This window comes from Melospiza georgiana, chromosome 23, assembly GCF_028018845.1.
Source record: "Melospiza georgiana isolate bMelGeo1 chromosome 23, bMelGeo1.pri, whole genome shotgun sequence".
Lineage (NCBI taxonomy): Eukaryota > Metazoa > Chordata > Aves > Passeriformes > Passerellidae > Melospiza > Melospiza georgiana.
The window spans coordinates 6779301-6801959 of NC_080452.1; the positions used below are offsets into that span (position 1 = coordinate 6779301).

Genomic DNA, 22659 nt, shown 5'->3' on the forward strand with positions numbered 1-22659 from the left:
CGGGGTTTGATCGTTGGGGGCGGGGTTTGCGCCCGAGCCGTGTGCGGTTCCCCCGGGCGTGACGTGAGTGCGCACGCGCAGTGCCCGCAGCCAAGATGTCGGGCCCGGGGCTGGTGGCCGGCGATGTCGTGGTGGACGCGCTGCCCTACTTCGACCAGGGCTACGAGGCGCCGGGCGTGCGGGAGGCGGTGCGTGCGGGACCGGGGCGGCGGCGGGGAGGGGTCGGGGCGGCGGGCAGGCTGCCCGCCTGCCTGACGGCCCGTGTGCGTTAGGCCGCGGCGCTGGTGGAGGAGGAGACGCGGCGGTACCGGCCGACCAAGAACTACCTGAGCTACCTGCCCGCGCACGACTACAGCGCCTTCGAGGTGAGCGGAGGCGGCTCCAGAGCTCCCCGTACCCCCAGAGCGCGCTTGTCCCCACTTGGTAACCTGGCTGGGACTGCCCCTGCCTGTCCCCGTCCTTCCCCTGTGCCAACCGCCGTACCCCTCCTGTGTCTCTCCCCCGTTACCGTTTGTGTCCTGTCCCCGTTCTCCCCACCGTACCCCGCTTGTGTCGCTCCCCGTCCCTCACCGCTGCCTTCCCCACAGACCGAGATCATGCGGAACGAGTTCGAGCGCCTGGCGGCCCGGCAGCCCCTGGAGCTGCTCAGTATGAAGAGGTGAGTGGGACCGGCAGGGCAGTGCCCGGTGCCCCGGGTGAGCCGTGCCCGGTGTCCCAGAGTGAGCTGTGCCCCGGGGTGAACCATGCCCGGTGCCCCAGGTGAGCCCGTGCCCTTTTTAGGTACGAGCTGCCCGCCCCCTCCTCGGGGCAGAAGAACGACATCACGGCGTGGCAGGAGTGTGTGAACAATTCCATGGCACAGCTGGAGCACCAGGCCGTGCGCATCGAGAACCTGGAGCTCATGTCCCAGCACGGCTGCAATGCCTGGAAGGTGTACAACGAGTAAGGCCTCAGCTGCTCTGCTGGACATCAAGTTCTGTCTTTAATTTCTGTGTATTTATTGGGTGTAAATCCAGAGGGGGTCTTTAGAATGTAGTCTGGAATAGATGAACCCCTGTAAGAGAAAGAAGAGGATGATCTCAAAGCTGTCTCTGTGGCCAAGAAACAGTGTGTGTTTTAATACATCCCTGTCTTGAATGTTGTGGGTTATTGTTGATATAGTGGGTGTTAATTAAGGTTGGTGATAGCCTGTGAAGGAATAACTCAGTAGTGGAAATGAAGATGAGTTACTACAGATCCTGGGCTTAGCCTGGAGCTGTCATAAAGCTGCTGCAAAAGCCAAGAACAGGTTGTAGAGTGTGGCTGCAGGAAGCACTGGGGCTATTTCAGACAGAGAATTTTAATGCTCACTTCTGAGAAGGGTTGGCTGAACCTTAGATAAAAGAGTAGGCGAAAGGAATTCCAAACTGAGAGAAGGCAGAGGGTTCCTGAGCTCAGGAGAAAGGAAGCAGGTAAAGGATCTGCTGGCTGGGCCAAGGTCCTGCAGGGACTTGTTGGATCCTGAACTCTGAGAAGTTAAATGTCAGGTGAAATGGGGCTGGTTTACCATTTGTGTGTTTTTAATGCTTTGCTTGCATTCTGTCATCAGGCACCTGGTTCATATGATAGAACAAGCCCAGAAAGAGCTTCAGAAATTGAGGTGGGTCATTCTTATTTAGAATTTTATACTGAAATTGGAAGTGAACCTTTCTCTCCCCCCCATGCTATACAGAGGAAGGTGTATGTGCTGGCTCACATGGTCACAGGGAAAAAGACTCAGTAAAAACAATAATTAAGAAATGTGACCCTGCTCTCCCCAAACAGTTACATTCATCATGTCTGTTCTACTCAGAATTCTGTGTTTGGTTTGTTTGAATCTCTGCTCTGGATTTGTGGAATCCTCCCTGAAAATACCAGTAGTAAAATTTCATTTACTACTGATAATTTAATGTGCAGTTGTCTCTGTAAGAACATCTTCCCTGATGTTTGGTTTAACCTTTTATTTTTATTTATCTCAGGGTTCTCTGTGAGCCCTGTACTGAGATTTGTCCATCTGGATGTTGTCATTACAGTCCTGGCTACACAAATATTTTCTGGCAGTACTTTTAGGGATTGAATGTACTTGGAAATTAGCAGCAGGTACTGCAGATGCCAAAGAAATGAGGAAATAAAAATACATCTTTTTCTCCCCAGAAAAAACATTCAAGACCTGAACTGGCAGAGGAAGAACATGCAGCTCACAGCTGGGGCTAAGCTGAGAGAGATGGAATCCACGTGAGTGTTGACATTTCTCTGTTAGCCCTTCCACAGCTTTCTCCATTGCTTCAAATTTACTTGAAATTATTCTTCCAGTTGAAATTCAGTGATTCTTTGGAGCTGCTGTAGGATACTGTTGCTTTGCAGGAGGTGTTTTAAAGTATTTGTAGTTTGGTTCCATATTGTATTTGCTGAGGCTGAGTGAATCAACAGGTGGGAAGAGGGTATATTTATTAGCTGCTTCAAATTTCCTCAATTGTTTTAAGCTCTTCTTTATCTCAATATTGGCAGTTGGTGGATGAGTTTAGTCATGAATATTTTTGTGTTTTCAGGTTTAACAGCGTTAATAATTACTCATTGTCACTTTGGTTGTTCCAATGACCATTGATGTCAACTAAGAATTGTCATGTGTTAGGAAAAATACTGCTTTATTGGTGTTTCTGCTTGCTTTGGAGCAATGGTTGTCTTTGATTTTTTTTCCAGAGGAGTGTTACATAACACCTAAAGGCTCTTTTTTATTTCTTTTCCCTTCCAGGTGGGTCTCTCTTGTCAGTAAAAATTATGAGATTGAACGAACCATTGTGCAGCTGGAAAATGAAATTTCACAAATCAAGCAGCAGCATGGAGAGGCAAACAAGGAGAATATCCAGCAAGACTTTCAGTGAATTAATCCTGACTTACCTTAGTGCTGCATGTGTTAAGAACTACAAACCAGACACACTTTGGAGATGCTGTGTCTGTAGACACCTCTAGCTGCAGTTGTGTGAGGTGGCAAAAGGATATTTCCATCCTTTCTTTTCCTTGTTTTAAATTCTAGGAGGAGGTAGGGTGGACTCTGAACATCCTGTTTAAACGTATCACAGCCACCACTAAATGTACTGTGAATTGTTTCACTTTTTATATACTTAAAGCAGGAGCTCTTAAAGCAGGAGCTTGCTTGTGTTGTGTTTTCCCCTACACCTTTAATAAATCCTGTTTTGCTATTTCTCTGATTTCTGCTTCATGTCCAAAGCCCAGAGCTGTGGAGGAGGTGGCTGGGCCAGGTGAGAATCCCTTGCAGGGGAAGTGGGGGGAAACTGGAATTTGGGGTGGGGAAGTCTGTGCAGCACTGGGGCTGTGCAGTGCCCACAGAGGAGACTCTGGTGCCACTGTCACTGCAGCAGGCCCAGCTGAGTAATAATTAGCATTGACTCCATGATGGAAAGAAGGCTGATCAATCTCTTTATCATATCATATCATATCATATCATATATCATATCATATCATATCATAATTAAGAAACCCATGGCTTTTATAGACAGATAATATACAAATAGAATATACAAATGTCCTATATTTACGATACAGGTTGACCTAATTGGTCCAAACACCATCACCATTGGCTAATTAAGAAACCACCCTTTGGTAAACAAATCTCACATGTTCACAATACCAGGTGCAGTAAGAGAAGATAAGAATTGTTTCTCACTCTTCTCTGATCTCTTCACAGCCTTCCCCAGAAAGTCCTGGGAAAGTTGTGTGTTCCTCTTTGTGGCCAGAGAGTTGCTGCCACCTGCCGCCTCCTGCCCTGTTCCTCATCCCAGGGCTGCTCCCACTGCCCTGTCCTGTCCCCATCTCTGACTCCCGTCCTGATGCACTGCTCCATGTCCTGGTGCCCTTTTCCCTATGCCAATGTGCCATTGCCCATCACCATCCCAATGGGATATTCCCAATCCAGGTCTGCTATTTCCTGTCCTGGTGCCCTGTTCTCCATCCTGGTCCATTATTCCCCATCCCAGTGCATTATTCCCCATCCCCATGGGTGTTCCCCATCCCAGTGCTTTGTTCCCTATCCCAACGGGTTATTCTCTGTCCCAGTGCCCCATTGCCCCGTCCCAGTGCCCCATTGCCCCACCCCAGTGCATTATTCCCGGTTGGTTATTCCCCTTTCCGTGACGTTATTCCCCATCCCGGTGGGTTATTCTCCTCCCCAATGGGTATTCCCCATGCCGGTGGATATTCCCCGTCCTCATGGGTTATTCCCGGGGCGTTATTTCCCCTCCCAATGGGTATTCCCCGTCTTCACGCGTTATTCCCCGTCCCCTGTGGGTTATTCCCCTCCCCCGTGGGTTATTTCCCAGCCTGTGTGTGTCAATTCCCGTCCGAAAGGGTTATTCCCCACCTCGGTGCGGTATTCCCCCTCCCGATGGGGCATTCCGCAGCCCAGTGCGTTATTTCCCAGCCCGGTGCGGTGTTCCCGGCGCGTTATTCCCCAGCCCAGTGCGTTATTCCCCAGCCTGGTGCGCTGTTCCCGCTGCGTTATTCCCCCTCCCCATGGGGCATTCCCCAGCCCGGTGCGTTATTCCCAGGCCAGTGCGTTATTCCCAGCCCAGTGCGCTATTGCCGATGCGTTATTCCCGGTGCGTTATTCCCTATTCCCGGTGATCCGTTCCTGGGGGCGTTCCCGAGGGGGGCGTGGCCACGCCCCTGCCGCCGCCACCGCCCAATAGAATCTCAGCCCTGGGCACAGAACTCCGTCTCCCCGTGACGTAACAACCCGCCCTCCCGGCCGCGCCGTTGCCGCGGGAGCGCGCGCGCGTGCGCGGCGCCGGTCCCGCCCGGTCCCGCCCGGTGACGCGGTGACGCGGAGCGTGCGCGGAGCGGGGTCGGGTTCAAAGGAGGAAACATGGCGGAAAACAAAGGAGGCGGTGGCGGCGGGGACGCGGCCGCCGAGGCCGCGCCGGGCGGCGGCGGCTCCCTGGAGCCTCCTGCCGGCTCGCCGTCCGCCGCCGCGCCGCCCGAGGAGCGCGAGAGCCCCGGGGCGGCGGCGGCGGAGCGCGGCGGCGGCGAGGCCGAGGCCGAGGCGGCGGCGGGGCCCGGTGCGGCGGCGGGGCCCGGCCCCAGCCCGGTGCCGCCGCTGACGCCCGCGGCGCCGGGGCCGTTCTCGCTGCTGGACACGTGCGCGGTGTGCGCGCAGAGCCTGCAGAGCCGGCGGGAGGCCGAGCCCAAGCTGCTGCCCTGCCTGCACTCCTTCTGCCGCCGCTGCCTGCCCGAGCCCGAGCGCCAGCTCACCGTGCCCGTGCCCGGCGGCGCCAACGGCGACGTGCAGCAAGGTGAGCGCGGGGCTCCTCCGGGACATCCCGCACACGGCGCGGGGATCCCGGGGCTGTCCGGGAGCGCGGGGGGCCGCGATCGGCGGGGAGCGGGAGCTGTTGGGAGCGGGAGCGCGGATCGCGGCCGGGGCTTTCCGTCCCGGACCTGTTGGAGCGGGCAGAGTTGGTGGGAGGGTGGAGCAGCTCTGCTCTGAGGGGATTGGGATGTTCTGGAGAAAGGAAGCTCCACGGAGACCCCTCAGCCCCTTCCCGTGCCTAAAGGGAGTCTAATAAAAATAAGGACAGAGTTTTTAGCGGCACCTGTTGCGATAGGACCGGGGGTGATGGTTTTAAACTGGAGCAGGATCGGTTTAGATGAAGTGGAAGGAAGAAATGTTTACCATGAGGGTGTTAAAACATCGGAACAAATTGCTCAGGGAGTGGTGGAAACATTTCAGTGTCAGGCTGGACCAGGCTCCGAGCAACCTGCTCGAATGCGAGATGTCCCTGCCTGTGACAGGGGGGCTGCGCTAATGACATTTAAAGGCTTTTTCCAACCCCAAATACTCTGTCATTCTCTCCCCCTGTGTGTTTTGTGTTGGTGACACAGCGGGGGTGGGCAGCTGCTGGGGTGAAACGTGTCTGGGTGAATTGAAATTTACTCTTGTTGCAGTGTTACCTGCCCAGGTGGGAACGCTGTGTGCGCTGCCCCTGCTTTGCTGAGCACTGAGATAAAACCTCCAGTGCTGTTTGTCAGCTCTGCCCCTACAGAATTTATACCAGGGAACAGGAGTACACTGCTCCTTCCCCCTGCTCTTAGCAGAACCACAGCTTGGGTTTGATTTTTCTTTTCTAATATATGTTGAGGGATGGGATTGAAAAGGTTCAGGAGCTTTAGATGGGGTGAGTCACGGGCTGTGTGTACAGAGCAAAGTAGGGCCCTGGTAAGTGGTTTTGCAGGTCCTAAATGGGCTCTCTGGTCAGGGAGACCTTGTTTGGTGACATCTTTACATTCAAGCCCTTCCTGTGTGTTCCCCAGTGAAGGAATTAACTTGGCTTGGTAGAGATTTTTTCACCCAGACTGTTCAGAAGTCCATCTAGGATGTGATCTTAGGAAGCTCATTGGTGTTAAAAAGATGATGTGTTAAATACAGTTTGGCAATGCACTCAATAAAGCACTCAGATGGTTTTGTGATCCATGTTTGTAAATTCCAGATTCTACATTTTGTGTTGTATCATAGAGTGACAGAGTGATTTGGTTTGGAGGGGACTTCAGAGCCCATCCATTCCACCCCTGCCATGGGCAGGGACACTTTCCACCATCCCAGGGTGCTCCAAACCCCATCCAGCCTGGCCTTGGACACTTCCAGGGATCCAGGGGCAGCCCCAGCTGCTCTGGGCACCTGTGCCAGGGCCTGCCCACCCTGCCAGGGCAGTGATCTGCCAGTGACAGACACAGAACTTGGGAGCAGGGTTCGTTTTGTTAGCAATTAGCAGGATTATCTGAGTTCTGCTGTGTCTGTCGGAGGTGCCTTCCCCACAGGTACGGGAACCACTGGGTACAAACTGGAATATCACTTCTTGTTGTACACATTGTAAGAATTCTTGTTGGTGTGCTTTGGTGTAGAAGGAGTTCAATAAAAAGTTTTAGGTGATGTGAGCAAGGTGCAGGAGCATCTTTGGTGTGAGGAGAGATTGCAAGGCTGGGCCTGGTTAGTCTGGAGAAGGAAAGACTGAGGAAATCCCATCAATGTGTAGGAATATTTCCAGGCTGGGTCAGGGGATGGTGTCAGGCTCCTTTCAGTGGTGCCCAGGGCAGGCCAAGGAGCAATGGCCATCAATTATGACACAAGGAGTTCCACCTGAATGAGAAAGAAATTCTTGCTGTGGAGGGTGGCAGAGCCCTGGAGCAGCTGCCCAGGGAAGGGGTGGAGTCTCCTTTTCTGGACACACTCCAAACCCACCTGGACACATTCCTGAGTCACCTGCTCCAGGTGACTGGGTGATCTGCACAGGTGCCTTCCAACCCCAACTGTTGTGGGATTGTCTTGTAGGGCTGTGGATCCAGCTGTGGATCCAGCTGTGGTGCCACCTCAGCCTGCACGAGCACAGGAACTGGCAGCTACATCCTAATATCTATGGGTATTTTAATCTCTGTTTCATTAGGAAATTAGGAAATGCTCTTGGGCCAAAATTTGGCTGGCAGCAAATATTTCCAATTTCTAGAGGGAATCTCCTCGAGGACTTATAAGGAGAAATTAGTTTCTTTTACATTTGGTACTTTTCCAGTTGGGATTAAAAGTACACCCTGAAAGATGGTAGGATTGGCTCATCCTCAGCTAAGGATAGGCCATGGACCAGCAGAGGCATTTTTGTGGGCAGCTCTCTACATCTTCAGGATGGAATCAGTTGAGTGGCACAGGAGATGGTTACCAGTAAATCAGACAGAAAATGGACATTTTTGAGCCTCCTGAGAGGCTTGGACCAGCAGAGGCATTTTTGTGGGCAGCTCTGTGCACCTTGAGCATGGAATCAGTTGAGTGGCACAGGAGATGGGTTACCAGTAAATCAGACAGAAAATGGACATTTTTGAGCCTCCTGAGAGGCACCACAGTGCTTAGTCACACAGGTTCCTTCCCTCTTGTGGCAGTCACAAAGTGTGAAGTGTTACTTCCACTTCTGCTGATTCTCAAGTCTCCTTCATGACGAGCAGGTGCTTTTTCATGACGGAAAGAATTAAAGAGAATAGCTGTACCTGAGGCAGGTTACACTTTGCTGCAGCCTCTCACTGCTGGATTGTGTCCCTGCTATCCTTCAGCATCTCTTCACATAAACCAGAAAAGTACAAATTGTATTTTCCTGGCTGCTTTCTTAGTTTGAGAGTTTGCTCAGTGGGAGCTGTCAGGATTTAAAACAGGAGATGTGTGTATTTATTGGGTAAAAACTGTGGAAAAACTTCTCTCAGTGACAGCATCTCCTGGAGAGTTGGGTCTGGATCAGCATCTCTGCCCCTGCCAGGCTCCCACTCCCTTCAGAGCCACTGCTAAAGAAGGCAGAAAAATGATCTCAATTCCTGAAAGTTAGAGAACCCCTGACTAAAGCTTAAAAGAATTATCTGAAGTTGTGGTTTGCTGTATTAAAAACAAGTTCTTGGTGGGTCATACCTGTTTTGCTGGTGAAAAAGGTTTATTTTGGTGTTGATTACATTTACTTGGGGGAAAAAAATAGGTTCTTGTTTCATATATTTAAAACATAGGCGTTTGTTTAACATGAAAAGTAGCATCTCATATTCAGTTTAATTTCTTAATTGGTTATGGGAATGGGCATTTATTTGGTGGATGGATGTTGATTACATTTATGTAGAGAAAAAATAGATTCTTGTTTCATCTGTTTAAAAAATATACACTTGTTTAACATGAAAAGTATCATATTTTCAGTTTAATTTCTTAATTGGTTATGAGGATGTGCATTTTATTTGGTGGGTAGATGATTTTGTAGTGGTGTTTCAGCTGTCCTCTGGACTCCTCCTTTCAGGCTGAGTAGTTTATTTAAAGAAATACCTGCATTTATATCACAGTATTCTGGAAAAAAACCCAGATTTCAGACTGTAACAGATACTGTAAAACAGCTTTTCCTGCACCCACTGCTGCTTCAGCTCCTGGAGGTGAGGTTGTTTTGTGGTTTCACTGCCTGGATGAGATATTTCCAATCTCTCTGAAGAATATTATCTCATGAGAGAGAGAGCGTGGGGCTCTCCCAGCTCCTTGGGAATGTCACAATTCCAATTAGGCTGAAAAACAAAATGAGCTGCAAAACCTCCACAGTTGGTTGTGTGTGTAAACTGAGGAATAACACATTTACTACCCAGAAATGGGTTTGATCTTCAGCTGAATTCAGCTCCTGTACCCAGTGTTGCTGTGTTGTATTAATCACACATGAAGTTTTTTTGCTTTTTTAATTTGCTGTGAAAGGAGCAAATGAAAAAAATGTGTCTAATGTGTATGAGGATGTGGCATGTCATTACAATGAGTTTGGTGATGGTTATTGTATTTTCAGTCCAAAAGAATGAAAATTCCTGCATCAAATAAGGCTCTTTAAGCTGTGTAAATGCAGCACCTTAAGTTTTATTAAACTGGATGTGAGTAGACATCACCTGAACTCTTTTGATTCTTTACTTTTCTCCTGTGCTTATAAGTGAGGCTCAAGAATATATGTGGAGTCCTGGAAAATGTTCAGTTCATATTCTGGACTTAGTAAAAATCTTGCTGTGAAACTTAAATTTCAGTCTAAATTAATAGTGTATTGTGAAATATATCCATCAGACAACATTAAGGTATGTGTTATTTTTGTAAGAATTAATATCTGTGGCAGCTGTAATTTTAAAAATTATTGTTAAATATAATGTATTGTCAGTTCAGTGTGTGATAATTGCAGTATAGTCAAGGATTGTTCAAAAAACAAAAAGCTGAGCTAGGAGCAGACCTTGAATGCAGGTAATTTTTTAAAATGTATTTTTACTGTGACAGATTTCAATCTGATTGTATCACTCCCTTGACCTGTGAGGGTTTGTTTCAAGGTCTGACCACTGAAATTAGTGCAGGGTTTTGATGTACGGCTGTGAAGAAACGTGCTTGGACCATTGCAGTGCTAAGAGAAATAAATATTATGGACAATATTATGGAGTAACTACTATTGGATTTGTCACCCAATCAATGGGACCTGGCAGGGATTCATTCCTGAGAGGGTGATCCCTGCCCAGCCTGAGCCCCTGCAGTTGCTGGATTGCACAAGTGCTTGCAAATATTTCCTCAGCTGAGAAGTTTTGTTGTCATTGTGATGCCTCGAGAAGGCTGAGCTGGAACAGAGAGACCAGACAGAGCTAAAGAATAAAGCTGGGATTTATTAAAAGCCTCAATGGATCCACCTTGGGCAGCACCAGAGCCCAGCCAGGGCTGCGCCCAAGATGAAACAAAATGGTCACAAAATGAACCCAAAACGAACCCAAATGGTCACAAAATGAACCCAAGATGAACCCAAATGGTCACAAAATGGACAACTGGTCATGGGGTCTCTCACTTTGATAAGTTCTGCTCCATTTGCATCTTGCAGTTCATTGTCCAGTTACATCTCCATCCCATCAGTCCCATCCTTGTTTTTCTCTCTTTAGTCCATGTTGTTTGTGCTCTTGGGGCTGAGATTTGGATCATTTGTCCTTGGTGCCCAGCTAGAGCAGGAATTGTTTTGTCTCCCTACTCTGTGCACAGAGCTCACCATCCCCTCATAAAAAGCCCAAATCCACACACACTAAAGCAGCACAGAATCTCAAAAATATAAAAGTTAAACCTGAGGCATCAGTTGTAACAGTGTAAACATCTGAGAGCACTTTAATTATCTTGCAGCCACTCAGTCCTTCTGTGGGGAGTCAGTGTGGTCCTGCCCCCAGCTCAGGGCTGTGTGGAACCAGTTATCTCAAATGGTGCTGCTTGCTCAGCAGAAATTGGGTTTTGGGAGGTTGATGTGATGGTTTCATGCCTGTGCTCGTTGTGTCTCCCATGTTTCAGCAGAATTTAAAGCCATTCTGTGGCACAAACTGGTTGGTGTGGGCATCGCATGGGGTGGCAGGGCCAGGTGTGCCCAGCCCCACCAGAGCTGCTCTGGTGACAGCAGTGACAGGAGGCTCCTCCAGCTGCTCCAGCTGTGCTGGGGTGAGCAGTGCTGCACCATCCTCCTTGGGGAGCAGAAATCCCTTTGTTCCTGCTGCCACTGGCCGGGGGGAATCAGAAATACAGAAACTTCCACAGACACTGAAGGGTTTGATCTGCAGCCTTGGGAGAAGCCTGGATTGATGTAAAAATAAAATACACAGACATTTAGCAGAAAAATCATAAATTTATGTTTTTATAGCTGTAATTAAGAATATGCCTTATGTAAGTGAGAAACTGTATTGATAAGATGGTGAAGGGTTTATCATGTAGGGGTGGGGTTGTACAGAATAAGCTGAGAGTTTAGAAGTTATAACAGAAGCATCTGTGTACAAGTGAGGCAGAAGCCATTGGACAAAAGTATGCTCAGTGCACCAGTAGTAAGAAAAAGTGATAGGTTAGAAAAGCAATATAAACCCTGTAACAACTGTCTATTGGCTTAGAAAGTTCTATATTGGGTTGTGACAAAGAAACTTGTGATTACTCTTGAGTGATGGCTGAGTGCCTGCTCCTCTAAAATCCCACAGCCTCTGAGACTGATGTTTATGTGAGGAATAAATCATTTTAACTTGAAAATAATCCCATCCTTTCATTTTTAGCAGTGCCAGTGATGCTGCCCATCCCTTGCTGTGCGCTCTGGGCTCTGCCCCTGCCCCACAGGCAGTGCTCAGGTCTCTGCTCACCCCTGTGAGCTCCAGCCCTGAGCCCTTGGCTCCCCACTGCTGGGTTTGCCCCAGTTTGGGAGGCTGTCCTGCACTGGGAGCCCTGGACTGGCCCAGTGTGGTTCCATACTGGGAGCCCTGTGCTGGCCCAGTGTGGTTCCATACTGGGAGCCCTGTTCTGGCCCAGTGTGGTTCCATACTGGGAGCCCTGTACTGGCCCAGTGTGGTCTCCTGGGGTGCTGAGCAGGAGGGAGCTATCATTGTCACTGCTAAAAACGAAGGGATGGAACTATTTTCAAGCTAAAACAATTTATTGCTCAGTGAACGTGATTCTCAGATGCTGTGAGATTTTAGAGGAGCAAGCATTCAGCCATAGCTCAAGAGCAGTCATGAGATTTTGTAGTTATTGGGCAATATAGAACTTTCTGACCCAATAAACAGTGGTTACAGGGTTTGTTTTGCTTTCCTGACCTATCACCTTTACTTACTTCTACTGCTCTGCAGATACTTTTATCTAATGGGCTTTTTACTCACGGGCCCACCTGTGTTTCTATTAGAACTTCTAAACTCTCAGTGTATTCTGTACAACCACACCCCTACACTATAAACACTTCACAATTTTATCAATAAATTTTCTCATTTACTTAAGGCATATTCTTACTTACAACTATAGAAGCATAAGATCATGATTTTTCTGCTAAGTCTCTGTGTATTTTATTTTTACATCAATCTAAGCTTTTCCCAAGGCTGCAAATCTGAACCCTTGAGTGGAAGTTTCTGTTTTTCTGATTCCCACAAGTAGGGATGGCTGTCCTTGTCCTGCTGGTGCAGCCTGGGACACATTGCTGTCCTTTGAAGGATCTGCTCCTGGCTGCTGTTCAACTTGTTGTCCATAATACTTCAAACATTTTATTTTAGGGTATTGAGGTCAAACTTACTTATCCTCTTTTTTTTTTTTTCATATAGTTTAGTACTCCAAATGTTATGAAACATCTAAAAGATTGATAAAGATTTTTGTGCTACACATCAGAGCTGAATCTTACAGGAATTCTAGTGTGTAAGTAGAGGTGTTTAGGAACACAAGTGTTTGGGGTCAGTGTTAGAAAAAACTTTGAATTTATTAATTTGAACTGCTGGAAAGACTGCCTGTGATGTCCCAGTGATGAAGAGGATCCATAAGGTGTTGCTGAGGTGCAAAGGGATTTTTGGATTTCATACATCTTGTGCATGATCTGCCCTCCCTTGTTCATGTCCATGATCTCATCAGATCCATGCCATATCCTCATTCAGATCAATAACTCTCTTAATTATTCCATTATTGCTTTTTGTTTCTATGAGATTTCAGCGTGGTTGGGTTGGGCTGTGATGTGTTTATTTTGAGTGAATTTGGAGCCCTCAGTGTGGTGCTTCTTCCAACAGTTCCTTATTTTGCTTTGGGTTTAGGCAGTAGATGAATTTCCTTGGCTCCTTGTGTGTGTTCCCCTTTTCTTTCACCCCACCTTCTCCTTCTCTCTCAGGGCTGGAGGCTTCTGAGTGTTTGTAAACAAAAACTAAAAATCCAGATCAAGAGGAAGGCTGTAGGTGGGTTTGGTGGGGGAACAGGTTAATCCTTACTCAGGGAACCTTGCTGTTGTACAGCTGGTCTCAAATAACCGAGGGAATTCCAGAAGAAAATGCCCAGAAGGATGGGTAGGGAGCAAAGAAGATTCAGAAAATTCCAGTTTTGTTCTGGTGCTGAATCAATGGGTACGAGTTGAACACACATTGAATTCCTGAATATCAAGCTGGAGTGGGGACAGTGGGCAAAGAGTTGACAGGAGTTGTCTCTGTTTTGATCCTACAACATTAGAAATATAGAAAAATCAACCATCCTTGAAATTTGGCAGTATTTTAGTATTGTTGGTATTGATATGTCAGCCTGGAGAGAGCAATTCTGAGCAGGTTTTTAATACTTGTTTTATTGAAACTAATTCCAGATGAAACTGTTGAAAAAAATTACTTGTTTTGAGATGCATTCAGAGAATCGTAGTTACCCTTGGGAAGTGTTAAACTTGTGTATGTGTGTGTGTGTATATATATATATATTATATATATATATATGTATTATATATATATATGTAGGTAAGTGTTAAATATATAAAAAGCTATAAATATATAAAAGATACTAACAGAATTCTGAGTTACAATTAAGAAAAATACTTGTGTTGCAGCTTTAGGTGTGAGTTGGGAGTGGTAAATTAAAAGCAGCTTCCACTTGAAATCTGAAGGTTTTTGCAGTGTTCCACAGTGATTTGCTGCTGGATTTTTGGCAGGGTTTTTAGCAGCTTTTCTGTTTTTTAGGAAAACAAAATGAACTTTCCTCCTGAGTTTACCTCAGTTTGGTGCTTTCTGACACACTTTGATGTCTGTGCTCTGGCTCAGTGTGCTTTATCTCCACCCTAAGCACTTAAAAGGATTACAGAGATGCTGCTCTCATTAGTGTTCTTAAAGTCTTGGGCAAATCAGGAGATCTCATTTGCAGTTTAAGGAGATGTGCCTGCAGTTGTGTAACTGTCAGTGCAATAAATCTGTGTGCTGCTGGGACAGAACCTTCTCCTGGGCTCCTTGGGTGGGAAGGGCAGGTCCTGGAGCTCCAGGAGGGTTCTTGTTGTGTTTTTGCTTTCATTCCTGCTGTCTTGCACTGACCTGGGCTCCCAGTGGGGCAAGGAGCATTGCTGGGATGTCCCAAAATTCGCATTTACAGCATTCCCATGAGGGCTCTGCTGCTGCTCCCATGGGCAGGTTCCTGGAGCTCCTACACGTCCATCCCTGAGCACATTCCTGGGTTTTTATCAGTGCTTTGTGCTGCTCCTCAGCTCCTGAAAGGCTCAGCAGACCCCGTGGGAGTCTCCTCTTTGCTCCCTGAATCTCCTGGCAGGGAGAAATGGCTCAGGTGAGGAGGTGAAACCCATCTCCCTTTGAGCAGGGCTGGCAGTGCCAGGCTTTTCCTGCCTGCTTTGCTGGACGCTGGCAATCCAAATTTCCTGATTGGAAAACTAGGAAAAAAAACCCCCAAAAAATTGGATAGGAAACTATTCCTGCTTCTCCCTTTAGGCAGAGTGAAAGGAAAAACCAAACTCCATTTGGGCCGAGTGCTGTGTGTGGCAGCAGTGGGGGACAGGGAATTTGTGTGATTGGAAATATTTTGGCTGTTCTGCAGAAATGTGGGGCCAAAAGCAAAATCTGATCTGAACTCTGTATTCATTAATTGGGAATAGGACGTAAGGGAAGGGGAAGTGTGGTGCAGAGAGTTGTGGAAGAGAGGTAATGAGTATTTTTGGTTGTTAGTGTTATTATTATTATAATAATTATTACTACTACTACTACTACTACTACTACTACTAATAATAGTGTTATTTTTGGCTGGAGCTTATGGTTATTACAGGTCTTGTGATGGAAACAAGTGGAAAACTGAGCAATATTGGTCCTCTAAAGTACAACTAAAGAACCTTGAAAGCCCATTCCTGTTATCTGCAGCTCCTGTAAAATAGTTCATAAATTCCTGTGGCCTTTTAGGTCCAAAGCATGATTCTCCCTGAATTTCTTCATACTGATATCCACAGCAGCACCTTGGGGGTGGCTGGTGAAGTTTGTGGGGTGCTGTTCTGCAGAAACGTGGGACCAGAAGCAGAATCTGATCTGAACTCTGCATTATTAATTGGGAATAGGATGTAATGGAAGGGGAAATGTGGTGCAGAGAGTGTTGTGGAAGAGGGATAATGAGTACTTTTGGTGGTTATTATTATTATTATTATTATTATTATTATTATTATTATTATTATTATTATTATTATTAATTTTGGTTGGAGCTCATGGTTGTTACAGGTCTTGTGATAGGAACAAATGGAAAACTGAGCAATATCGATCCTCTAAATACAACTAAAGAAGCTTGAAAGCCCATTCCTGTTATCTGCAGCTCCTGTAAAATAATTCCTGTGGCCTTTAAAGTCCAAAGGATGATTCTCCCTGAATTTCTTCATACTGCTATCCACAGCAGCACCTGGGGGTGGCTGGTGAAGTTTGTGGGGTGCTGTTCTGCAGAAATGTGGGACCAAAAGCAGAATCTGATCTGAACTCTGCATTATTAATTGGGAATAGGGCATAAAGGGAGGGGAAATGTGGTGCAGAGAGTTGTGGAAGAGGCATAATGAGTACTTTTGGATAATAGTAATAGTAATAGTAGTAATAATAATAATAATAATAATAATAATAATAATAATAATAATAATAATAATGTTATTTCTGTTTGGAGCTCGTGGTTGTTACAGGTCTTGTGATAGAAACAAATGGAAAACTGAGCAATATTGATCCTCTAAAGTACAACTAAAGAAGATTGAAAGCCCATTCCTGTTTATCTGCAGCTCCTGTGAAATAATTCCTGTGGCCTTTAAAGTCCAAAGGATGATTCTACCTGAATTTCTTCATACTGATATCCACAGCAGCACCTGGGGGTGGCTGGTGAAGTTTGTGGGGTGCTGTTCTGCAGAACTGTGGGACCAAAAGCAGAATCTGATCTGAATTGCATCATTAGTTGGGAATAAGGCATAAAGGGAGGGGAAATGTGGTGCAGAGAGTTGTGGAAGAGGGATAATGATTACTTTTGGTGATTATTATTATTATTATTATTGTTAATTTTGGTTGGAGCTCATGGTTGTTACAGGTCTTGTGATAGGAACAAATGGAAAACTGAGCAATATCGATCCTCTAAATACAACTAAAGAAGCTTGAAAGCCCATCCTGTTATCTGCAGCTCCTGTAAAATAATTCCTGTGGCCTTTAAAGTCCAAAGGATGATTCTCCCTGAATTTCTTCATACTGATATCCACAGCAGCACCTGGGGGTGGCTGGTGAAGTTTGTGGGGTGCTGTTCTGCAGAACTGTGGGACCAAAAGCAGAATCTGATCTGAACTCTGCATTATTAATTGGGAATAGGGCATAAAGGGAGGGGAAATGTGGTGCAGAGAGTTGTGGAAGAGGCATCATGAGTACTTTTGGTTATTATTATTATTATTATTATTGTTAATTTTGGTTGGAGCTCATGGTTGTTACAGGTCTTGTGATAGGAACAAATGGAAAACTGAGCAATATCGATCCTCTAAATACAACTAAAGAAGCTTGAAAGCCCATCCTGTTATCTGCAGCTCCTGTAAAATAATTCCTGTGGCCTTTAAAGTCCAAAGGATGATTCTCCCTGAATTTCTGAATTTCTCCCTGAATTGTTGTTTTTCAGGACCTGGAGCTGAGCTGTGTTGCTGCAGTTAATGCTGAGGGCAGGCTTTTGGTGACAGCTCTGTGAGGCACAAAGGAACTGCTGCACAAAGGGTTTCAGCCCCTGTGCAGGGTTTCACGTGGTGTGGTCACAACTTCCTGAAAGAAACTTCCCCTTTTCTCAGTTCTTCAGTTCTTTGCTGCTCTTGACCTCTGCAGCAACAATTTACAGCTCAAAAAATCATATAAGGCCATCTCTGAGGCCATTGGAAATCTTCATGGTAATAATTAGGCTTGAGGGAGGTCATAAACCAGCCTGACCATCAGAATTTGTGTGAATGTGTCTTATTTTAATTCACCCGTGATCTGAAAAATAAAATAGTGGTTTTTACTATGTGCTAATGCTTTTGGCAAGCAGAGTTACAGTGGGAATGTTTATACCAACACTAATGTGTTTATTGTTTTTCTGCATGAACAAATCATGGTAAGTTCTGCTGGAGTATAAATAGGATGGATGCTTCTGTATTTACTTTTATTTTTTTAAATAAGATTTTTTAAAAATTGAAACTGACAGTGAAAACTTGTTTTTCACAGAGGTTATATAAACATTTGAATCTTAGTTTGTCCTAAAATACATTCTCACTAAACTTTTTGCAAGAAACTTTGTTAGCTCACAAATTATCTCAAGTTTTGACAGCTAAGAATCTTTTTTTCTATGTAAATGCTATTTCAGTTGTTTTTCTCCACTTTTCCCTCCTGCCTTACAAAATTAGCCACATCTGTATCTTTTCAGTACGTTCATTTCTAGTACAAATGCTGCTGCAGTAATTTGGTTTTTATTAGATTAAAAGACCAGGATATGAGATGTTTAGTGGCTCGTGTATTATTGGAAAGCTGCTGTTGGAAATAAAGGGTGTTGAGATGTGAAAAAGGAGTGTAATGTGCTAAATGAGAATGGCAAAGCTTTGAATTTGGGTTTTGATCTCTTGAGGTTTGTGCAGAACACTTGGGGCATTTTGTGCAGGTTTTATTTGAATGTGGAGGTGCAGAAATTGGGTGTTGGATTACCCCTGGCCAGGATCCAGTCCGTGGGCTCTCACTTGGATCAAAACCTTGATTTTTTTTAAGCTTTCAGTGGTTTGGCTTCTTTAAAACCAACCAAATTGCCTTATAGGAAGGGATTTTCATCTGTAGGATTTGACTTTTCTGTTGTCTAGAGATTACAGATCTTGAGCTTCTTGTGTTTTGTTGTTTTCCTGAAATACTTTGTTTAACCCAAGGCAGCACTAAAAATCAAATTTAGGTTTGGTTTTGATGGACTGGTTTGAATGGTAAATATCTGAAATTTTTGTTTTGTAAGTTTATGCACATCAGCTGCTGGGTGTCTTTCAGCTGGTATTCCCTGCAGAATTTTGTCTCTCAGTTGTCAGAAAACCTCAAAATTCTGTGTATGGCGAAGGTTTCACTGTGAGTGAAAGCTCTTGGATGTGTAGCTGCTGCAGAACTTGTTATTTGTCATATCCTGCTTTTGAGATGTGTGTGGTTTGATGAGACAGGGAATTTTTAGTTGGATTGTTGCTGCTCTGCAGTGAATCTCCCGTGTTCTGAAGCCATCATTAATTTTAGCACTTGAAAAAAAATTAATGCTACTCCACTGCTAATGTAATTAATCTCCCTGAAATAAGTCCTACTGTCCTAATTGAATATCCACAAAGGAGCTGAGCATCATTTAATTACACTTCTCAACGTTGTTTTAGTGTGTAAAAATACCCAATGGCTTGGAAAGCTTGAAGATTATATTCTCAATAAATTGTATAGAAATTTGATTTGAGATCCAGTGACACTTCTGTGAAGTGTGAGCCACTACCTAAGTTATAAATAGGTTTTCAAACCTTTATGGGGGCTGTTCATAGACATCTTTAAATGTCAGTTTGCTTCATGTAGTAACTCCTTTGCAGCTCTGCTGAGGATTTAAAACTAATTCAGTGATTACAAAGGATAACAAAGCACGATGCTGGTGTTTTATTGCTTCATCTGCCTCCCTGACCTCATGGAAATAAATGATATTTAAAATCTACCTGGGAGAACACTGAGACTGAAATGCTGTGGCATTTTCAGGAGCATCCCTGAAGTCCCACAGCTCTCTGGGCACAGCCCTCTTAATGCTTGAGACAGGCTGGACCATAGACTGTTCTAAAAAATAATCTAAAAACCACAAATATCTTGAATTTTGTTATCTAAAATCAACAGGGGAAAAAATAAATATTTGTTTAGGGACAATAAATTACTTTGCTGAAAAGACAGAATTTTTTGGGGAAGAAATAAGTAGGAAAAACTGAGTTTGATGTAGAAATTAGGAAAATTAGGGGAATCCCCAGCAAGGTGGGGCATCCTTTTCTGTAGAGGTCTGTGAGTATTTTGGGATTTAGTTGAGGGAGTGTATTTTGGGGTGAAACCTGTTCCACACCTGTAATGGCAGGATTTTAATGCCAACCTGGAATCCTTTACCCAGGTGAGAGGAGGAGTTTGCTTTGTGTTTGGTGCTTCTGGGCAGGTTGATTTGTGAGTTTTGCTGCCCTGAGAGCCTGTGGGGGATTGCAATGCTGTGAGTGTCCCTAGAAAAGGGAGAGAAAATGATGTATCTGACTCCATGGATATCAAAATGCTAATTAATGACTTTATTATACTATATTATTCTAGGCTAATTAATGACTTTATTATACTAGATTTATTATACTATATTTACTTTATTATACTATGATATTATTTACTTTATTGTACTTATTTACTTTATTATACCATATTATTCTAGGCTAAATAATGACTTTATTATACTATATTTATTTATTTATATTTATTATACTATATTTATCTTATTGTACTATAATATTATTTTACTTATTTACTTTATTATACCATATTATTCTAGGCTAATTAATGACTTTACTTTATTTATTTATATTTATTATACTATATTTACTTTATTATACTATAATATTATTTACCTTATTATACTATATTCTTCTAGGCTAATTAATTACTTTATTGTACTATATTTATTTATATTTATTATACTATATTTACTTTATTATACTATGATATTATTTACTTTATTATACTATATTCTTCTAGGCTAATTAATTGCTTTATTATACTATATTTACTTTACTGTACTTATTTACTTTATTATACTATATTATTCTAGGCTAATTAATTGCTTTATTATACTATATTTACTTTACTGTACTTATTTATTATACTATATTATTCTAGGCTAATTAATTGTTTTATTATACTATATATTCTATACATTTAAAACTGAACCTGCCAATCACTCAACCCTGCACACACTGCTCAGAATCTCGTGATTGTCACCCTCAGTCCTGACACACACACACACACCTGGCCCTGACAGGCCAAGAGAACAAAACACCCTCACTGTGGGTAAATAATCTCCATATTGCACTCTGCTTTTGCACAAACACAGGCACAGCAAACGATAAGAATTGTGGTTTTTTTCTCTGATGTTCAGAGAATGTGAAACCTAGAAACAATCCTGGGAAGAACTGTGCCTTGCTTTTCTCTGTGAGGAGAAATGTGGGGCTACAGTGGGGTGCTGTGTTTTGCTGCCCTCAGAGCCTGTTTTTGCTGTGTTTTTCTGTGTTTTGCTGCCCTCAGAGCCTGTTTTTGCTGTGTTTTTCTGTGTTTTGCTGCCCTCAGAGCCTGTTTTTGCTGTGTTTTGCAGTGGGGGTGATCAGGTGCCCCATCTGTCGCCAGGAGTGCCGGCAGATCGACCTGGTGGACAATTACTTTGTGAAGGACACCTCGGAGAGCCCCAGCAGCTCCGACGAGAAGTCAGAGCAGGTAAGGACTGTTCTGCCCCAGCCTCTGCTCCCTGGGGCTGCCTTTGGGTGCCTTTTCCCCACCTCTCCTCTGCTCTCTGGTCCTGTCACTGCTCCCCAGAGTGATTCTGGTGCCTTTTTCCCCAACCCTGCTCTGATCTCTGGTGCTGAGAGTGCTCCCCAGGACACTTCTGGTGCCTTTTCCCCTCCCCTTTCTGCTCTCCTGGGCTGCCAGTTCTCCCTAGGGTGATGCTGGTTCCTTTTCCCCCAACCCCTTCTTCTCTCTGGGGCTGTTAGTTCTCCCTAGAGCAATTCTGGTGCCTTTTCCCCACCCTTCCTCTGCTCTCTGGGGCTGGCAGAGCTCCCCAGATGATTCTGGTACTTTTCCCCCACCCCTCCTCTGTTTCCTGGGTCAGCCAGCTCTCCCTAGAACAATTCTGGTGCCTTTTTCCCCTAACCCTTTCTGCTGTCTAGGGCTGTCAGTGCTCCCCAGGATGATGCTGATGGCTTTTCCCCAACCCTGCTCTGTTCCCTGGGTCTGTCAGCTCTCCCCAGAACAATTCTGGTGCCTTTTTCCCCTCCCCTTTCTGCTTTCTGGGGCTGTCAGTTCTCTGTAGAACAATTCTGGTGCCTTTTCCCCACCCTTTCTCTGCTCTCTGGTGCTGCCAGTTCTCCCTAAAACAATTCTGGCGCCTTTTCCCCATCCCTGCTCTGCTCTCTGGGTTTGTCAGTGCTCTCTAGAACAATTCTGGTGCCTTTTCCACCTACCCTTTCTGCTTTCTGGGGCTGTCAGCTCTCCCTAAAACAATTCTGGTGCCTTTTCCCCAACCTTCCTCTGATTTCTGTGTCTGTCAGCTCTCCCCAGAACAATCCTGGTGCCTTTTTCCCATCCCTCCTCTGCTCTCTGGATTTGTCAGTGCTCCCCAGAACAATCCTGGTTCCTTTTTCCCCCAACCCTTTCTGCTCTCTGGCCTTATCAGTGCTCTCTAGAACAATTCTGGTGCCTTTTCCCCCAACCCTTTCTGCTCTCTGGGGCTGTCAGCTCTCCCTAGAACAATCCTGGTGCCTTTTTTCCTCCCATTTCTGCTCTCTGGTCCTGTCAGTGCTCTCTAGAACAATTCTGGTGCCTTTTTCCCATCCCTCCTCTGCTCTCTGGATTTGTCAGTGCTCCCCAGAACAATCCTGGTTCCTTTTTCCCCCAACTCTTTCTGCTCTCTGGATCTGTCAGCTCTCCCTAGAACAATCCTGGTGCCTTTTCCCTTCCCCTTTCTGCTTTCTGGGGCTGTCAGCTCTCCCCAGAACAATCCTGGTGCCTTTTTCCCATCCCTCCTCTGCTCTCTGGATTTGTCAGTGCTCCCCAGAACAATCCTGGTTCCTTTTTCCCCCAACTCTTTCTGCTCTCTGGATCTGTCAGCTCTCCCTAGAACAATCCTGGTGCCTTTTCCCCAACCTTCCTCTGATTTCTGTGTCTGTCAGCTCTCCCTAGAACAATCCTGGTGCCTTTTTCCCTCCCATTTCTGCTCTCTGGTCCTGTCAGTGCTCTCTAGAACAATTCTGGTGCCTTTTCCCCATCCCTGCTCTGATCTCTGGTCCTGTCATTGCTCCCCAGAACAATCCTGGTTTCTTTTTCCCCCAACCCTTTCTGCTCTCTGGGTCTGTCAGCTCTCCCTAGAACAATTCTGATGCCTTTTTCCCCCAACCCTTTCTGCTCTCTGGCCTTATCAGTGCTCTCTAGAACAATTCTGGTGCCTTTTCCACCTACCCTTTCTGCTCTCTGGCCTTATCAGTGCTCTCTAGAACAATTCTGGTGCCTTTTCCACCTACTCTTTCTGCTCTCTGGATCTGTCAGCTCTCCCTAGAACAATCCTGGTGCCTTTTCCCCAACCTTCCTCTGATTTCT

General features: G+C 45.4%; 2 protein-coding genes across 2 annotated transcripts in view; both read left to right on the plus strand.

Annotated features, from left to right (window-relative positions):
• Positions 1-57: 57 nt before the first annotated feature.
• On the plus strand, positions 58-3222 carry BCAS2 (BCAS2 pre-mRNA processing factor). Its single transcript, XM_058039773.1, has 7 exons — positions 58-188; positions 273-365; positions 588-658; positions 781-942; positions 1589-1639; positions 2173-2253; positions 2771-3222. The coding sequence occupies exons 1-7, from the start codon at positions 96-98 to the stop codon at positions 2898-2900; spliced, it is 681 nt and encodes a 226-aa protein (XP_057895756.1). The 5' UTR covers positions 58-95; the 3' UTR covers positions 2901-3222.
• A 1678-nt stretch (positions 3223-4900) lies between these two features.
• TRIM33 (tripartite motif containing 33) overlaps positions 4901-22659 on the plus strand; it is a 49496-nt gene continuing 31737 nt past the window's right edge. The window contains exons 1-2 of the mRNA XM_058039704.1: positions 4901-5327; positions 20663-20781. Coding sequence (XP_057895687.1) covers positions 4901-5327; positions 20663-20781 — 546 coding nt within the window. The remainder of the gene's footprint in view (positions 5328-20662; positions 20782-22659) is intronic.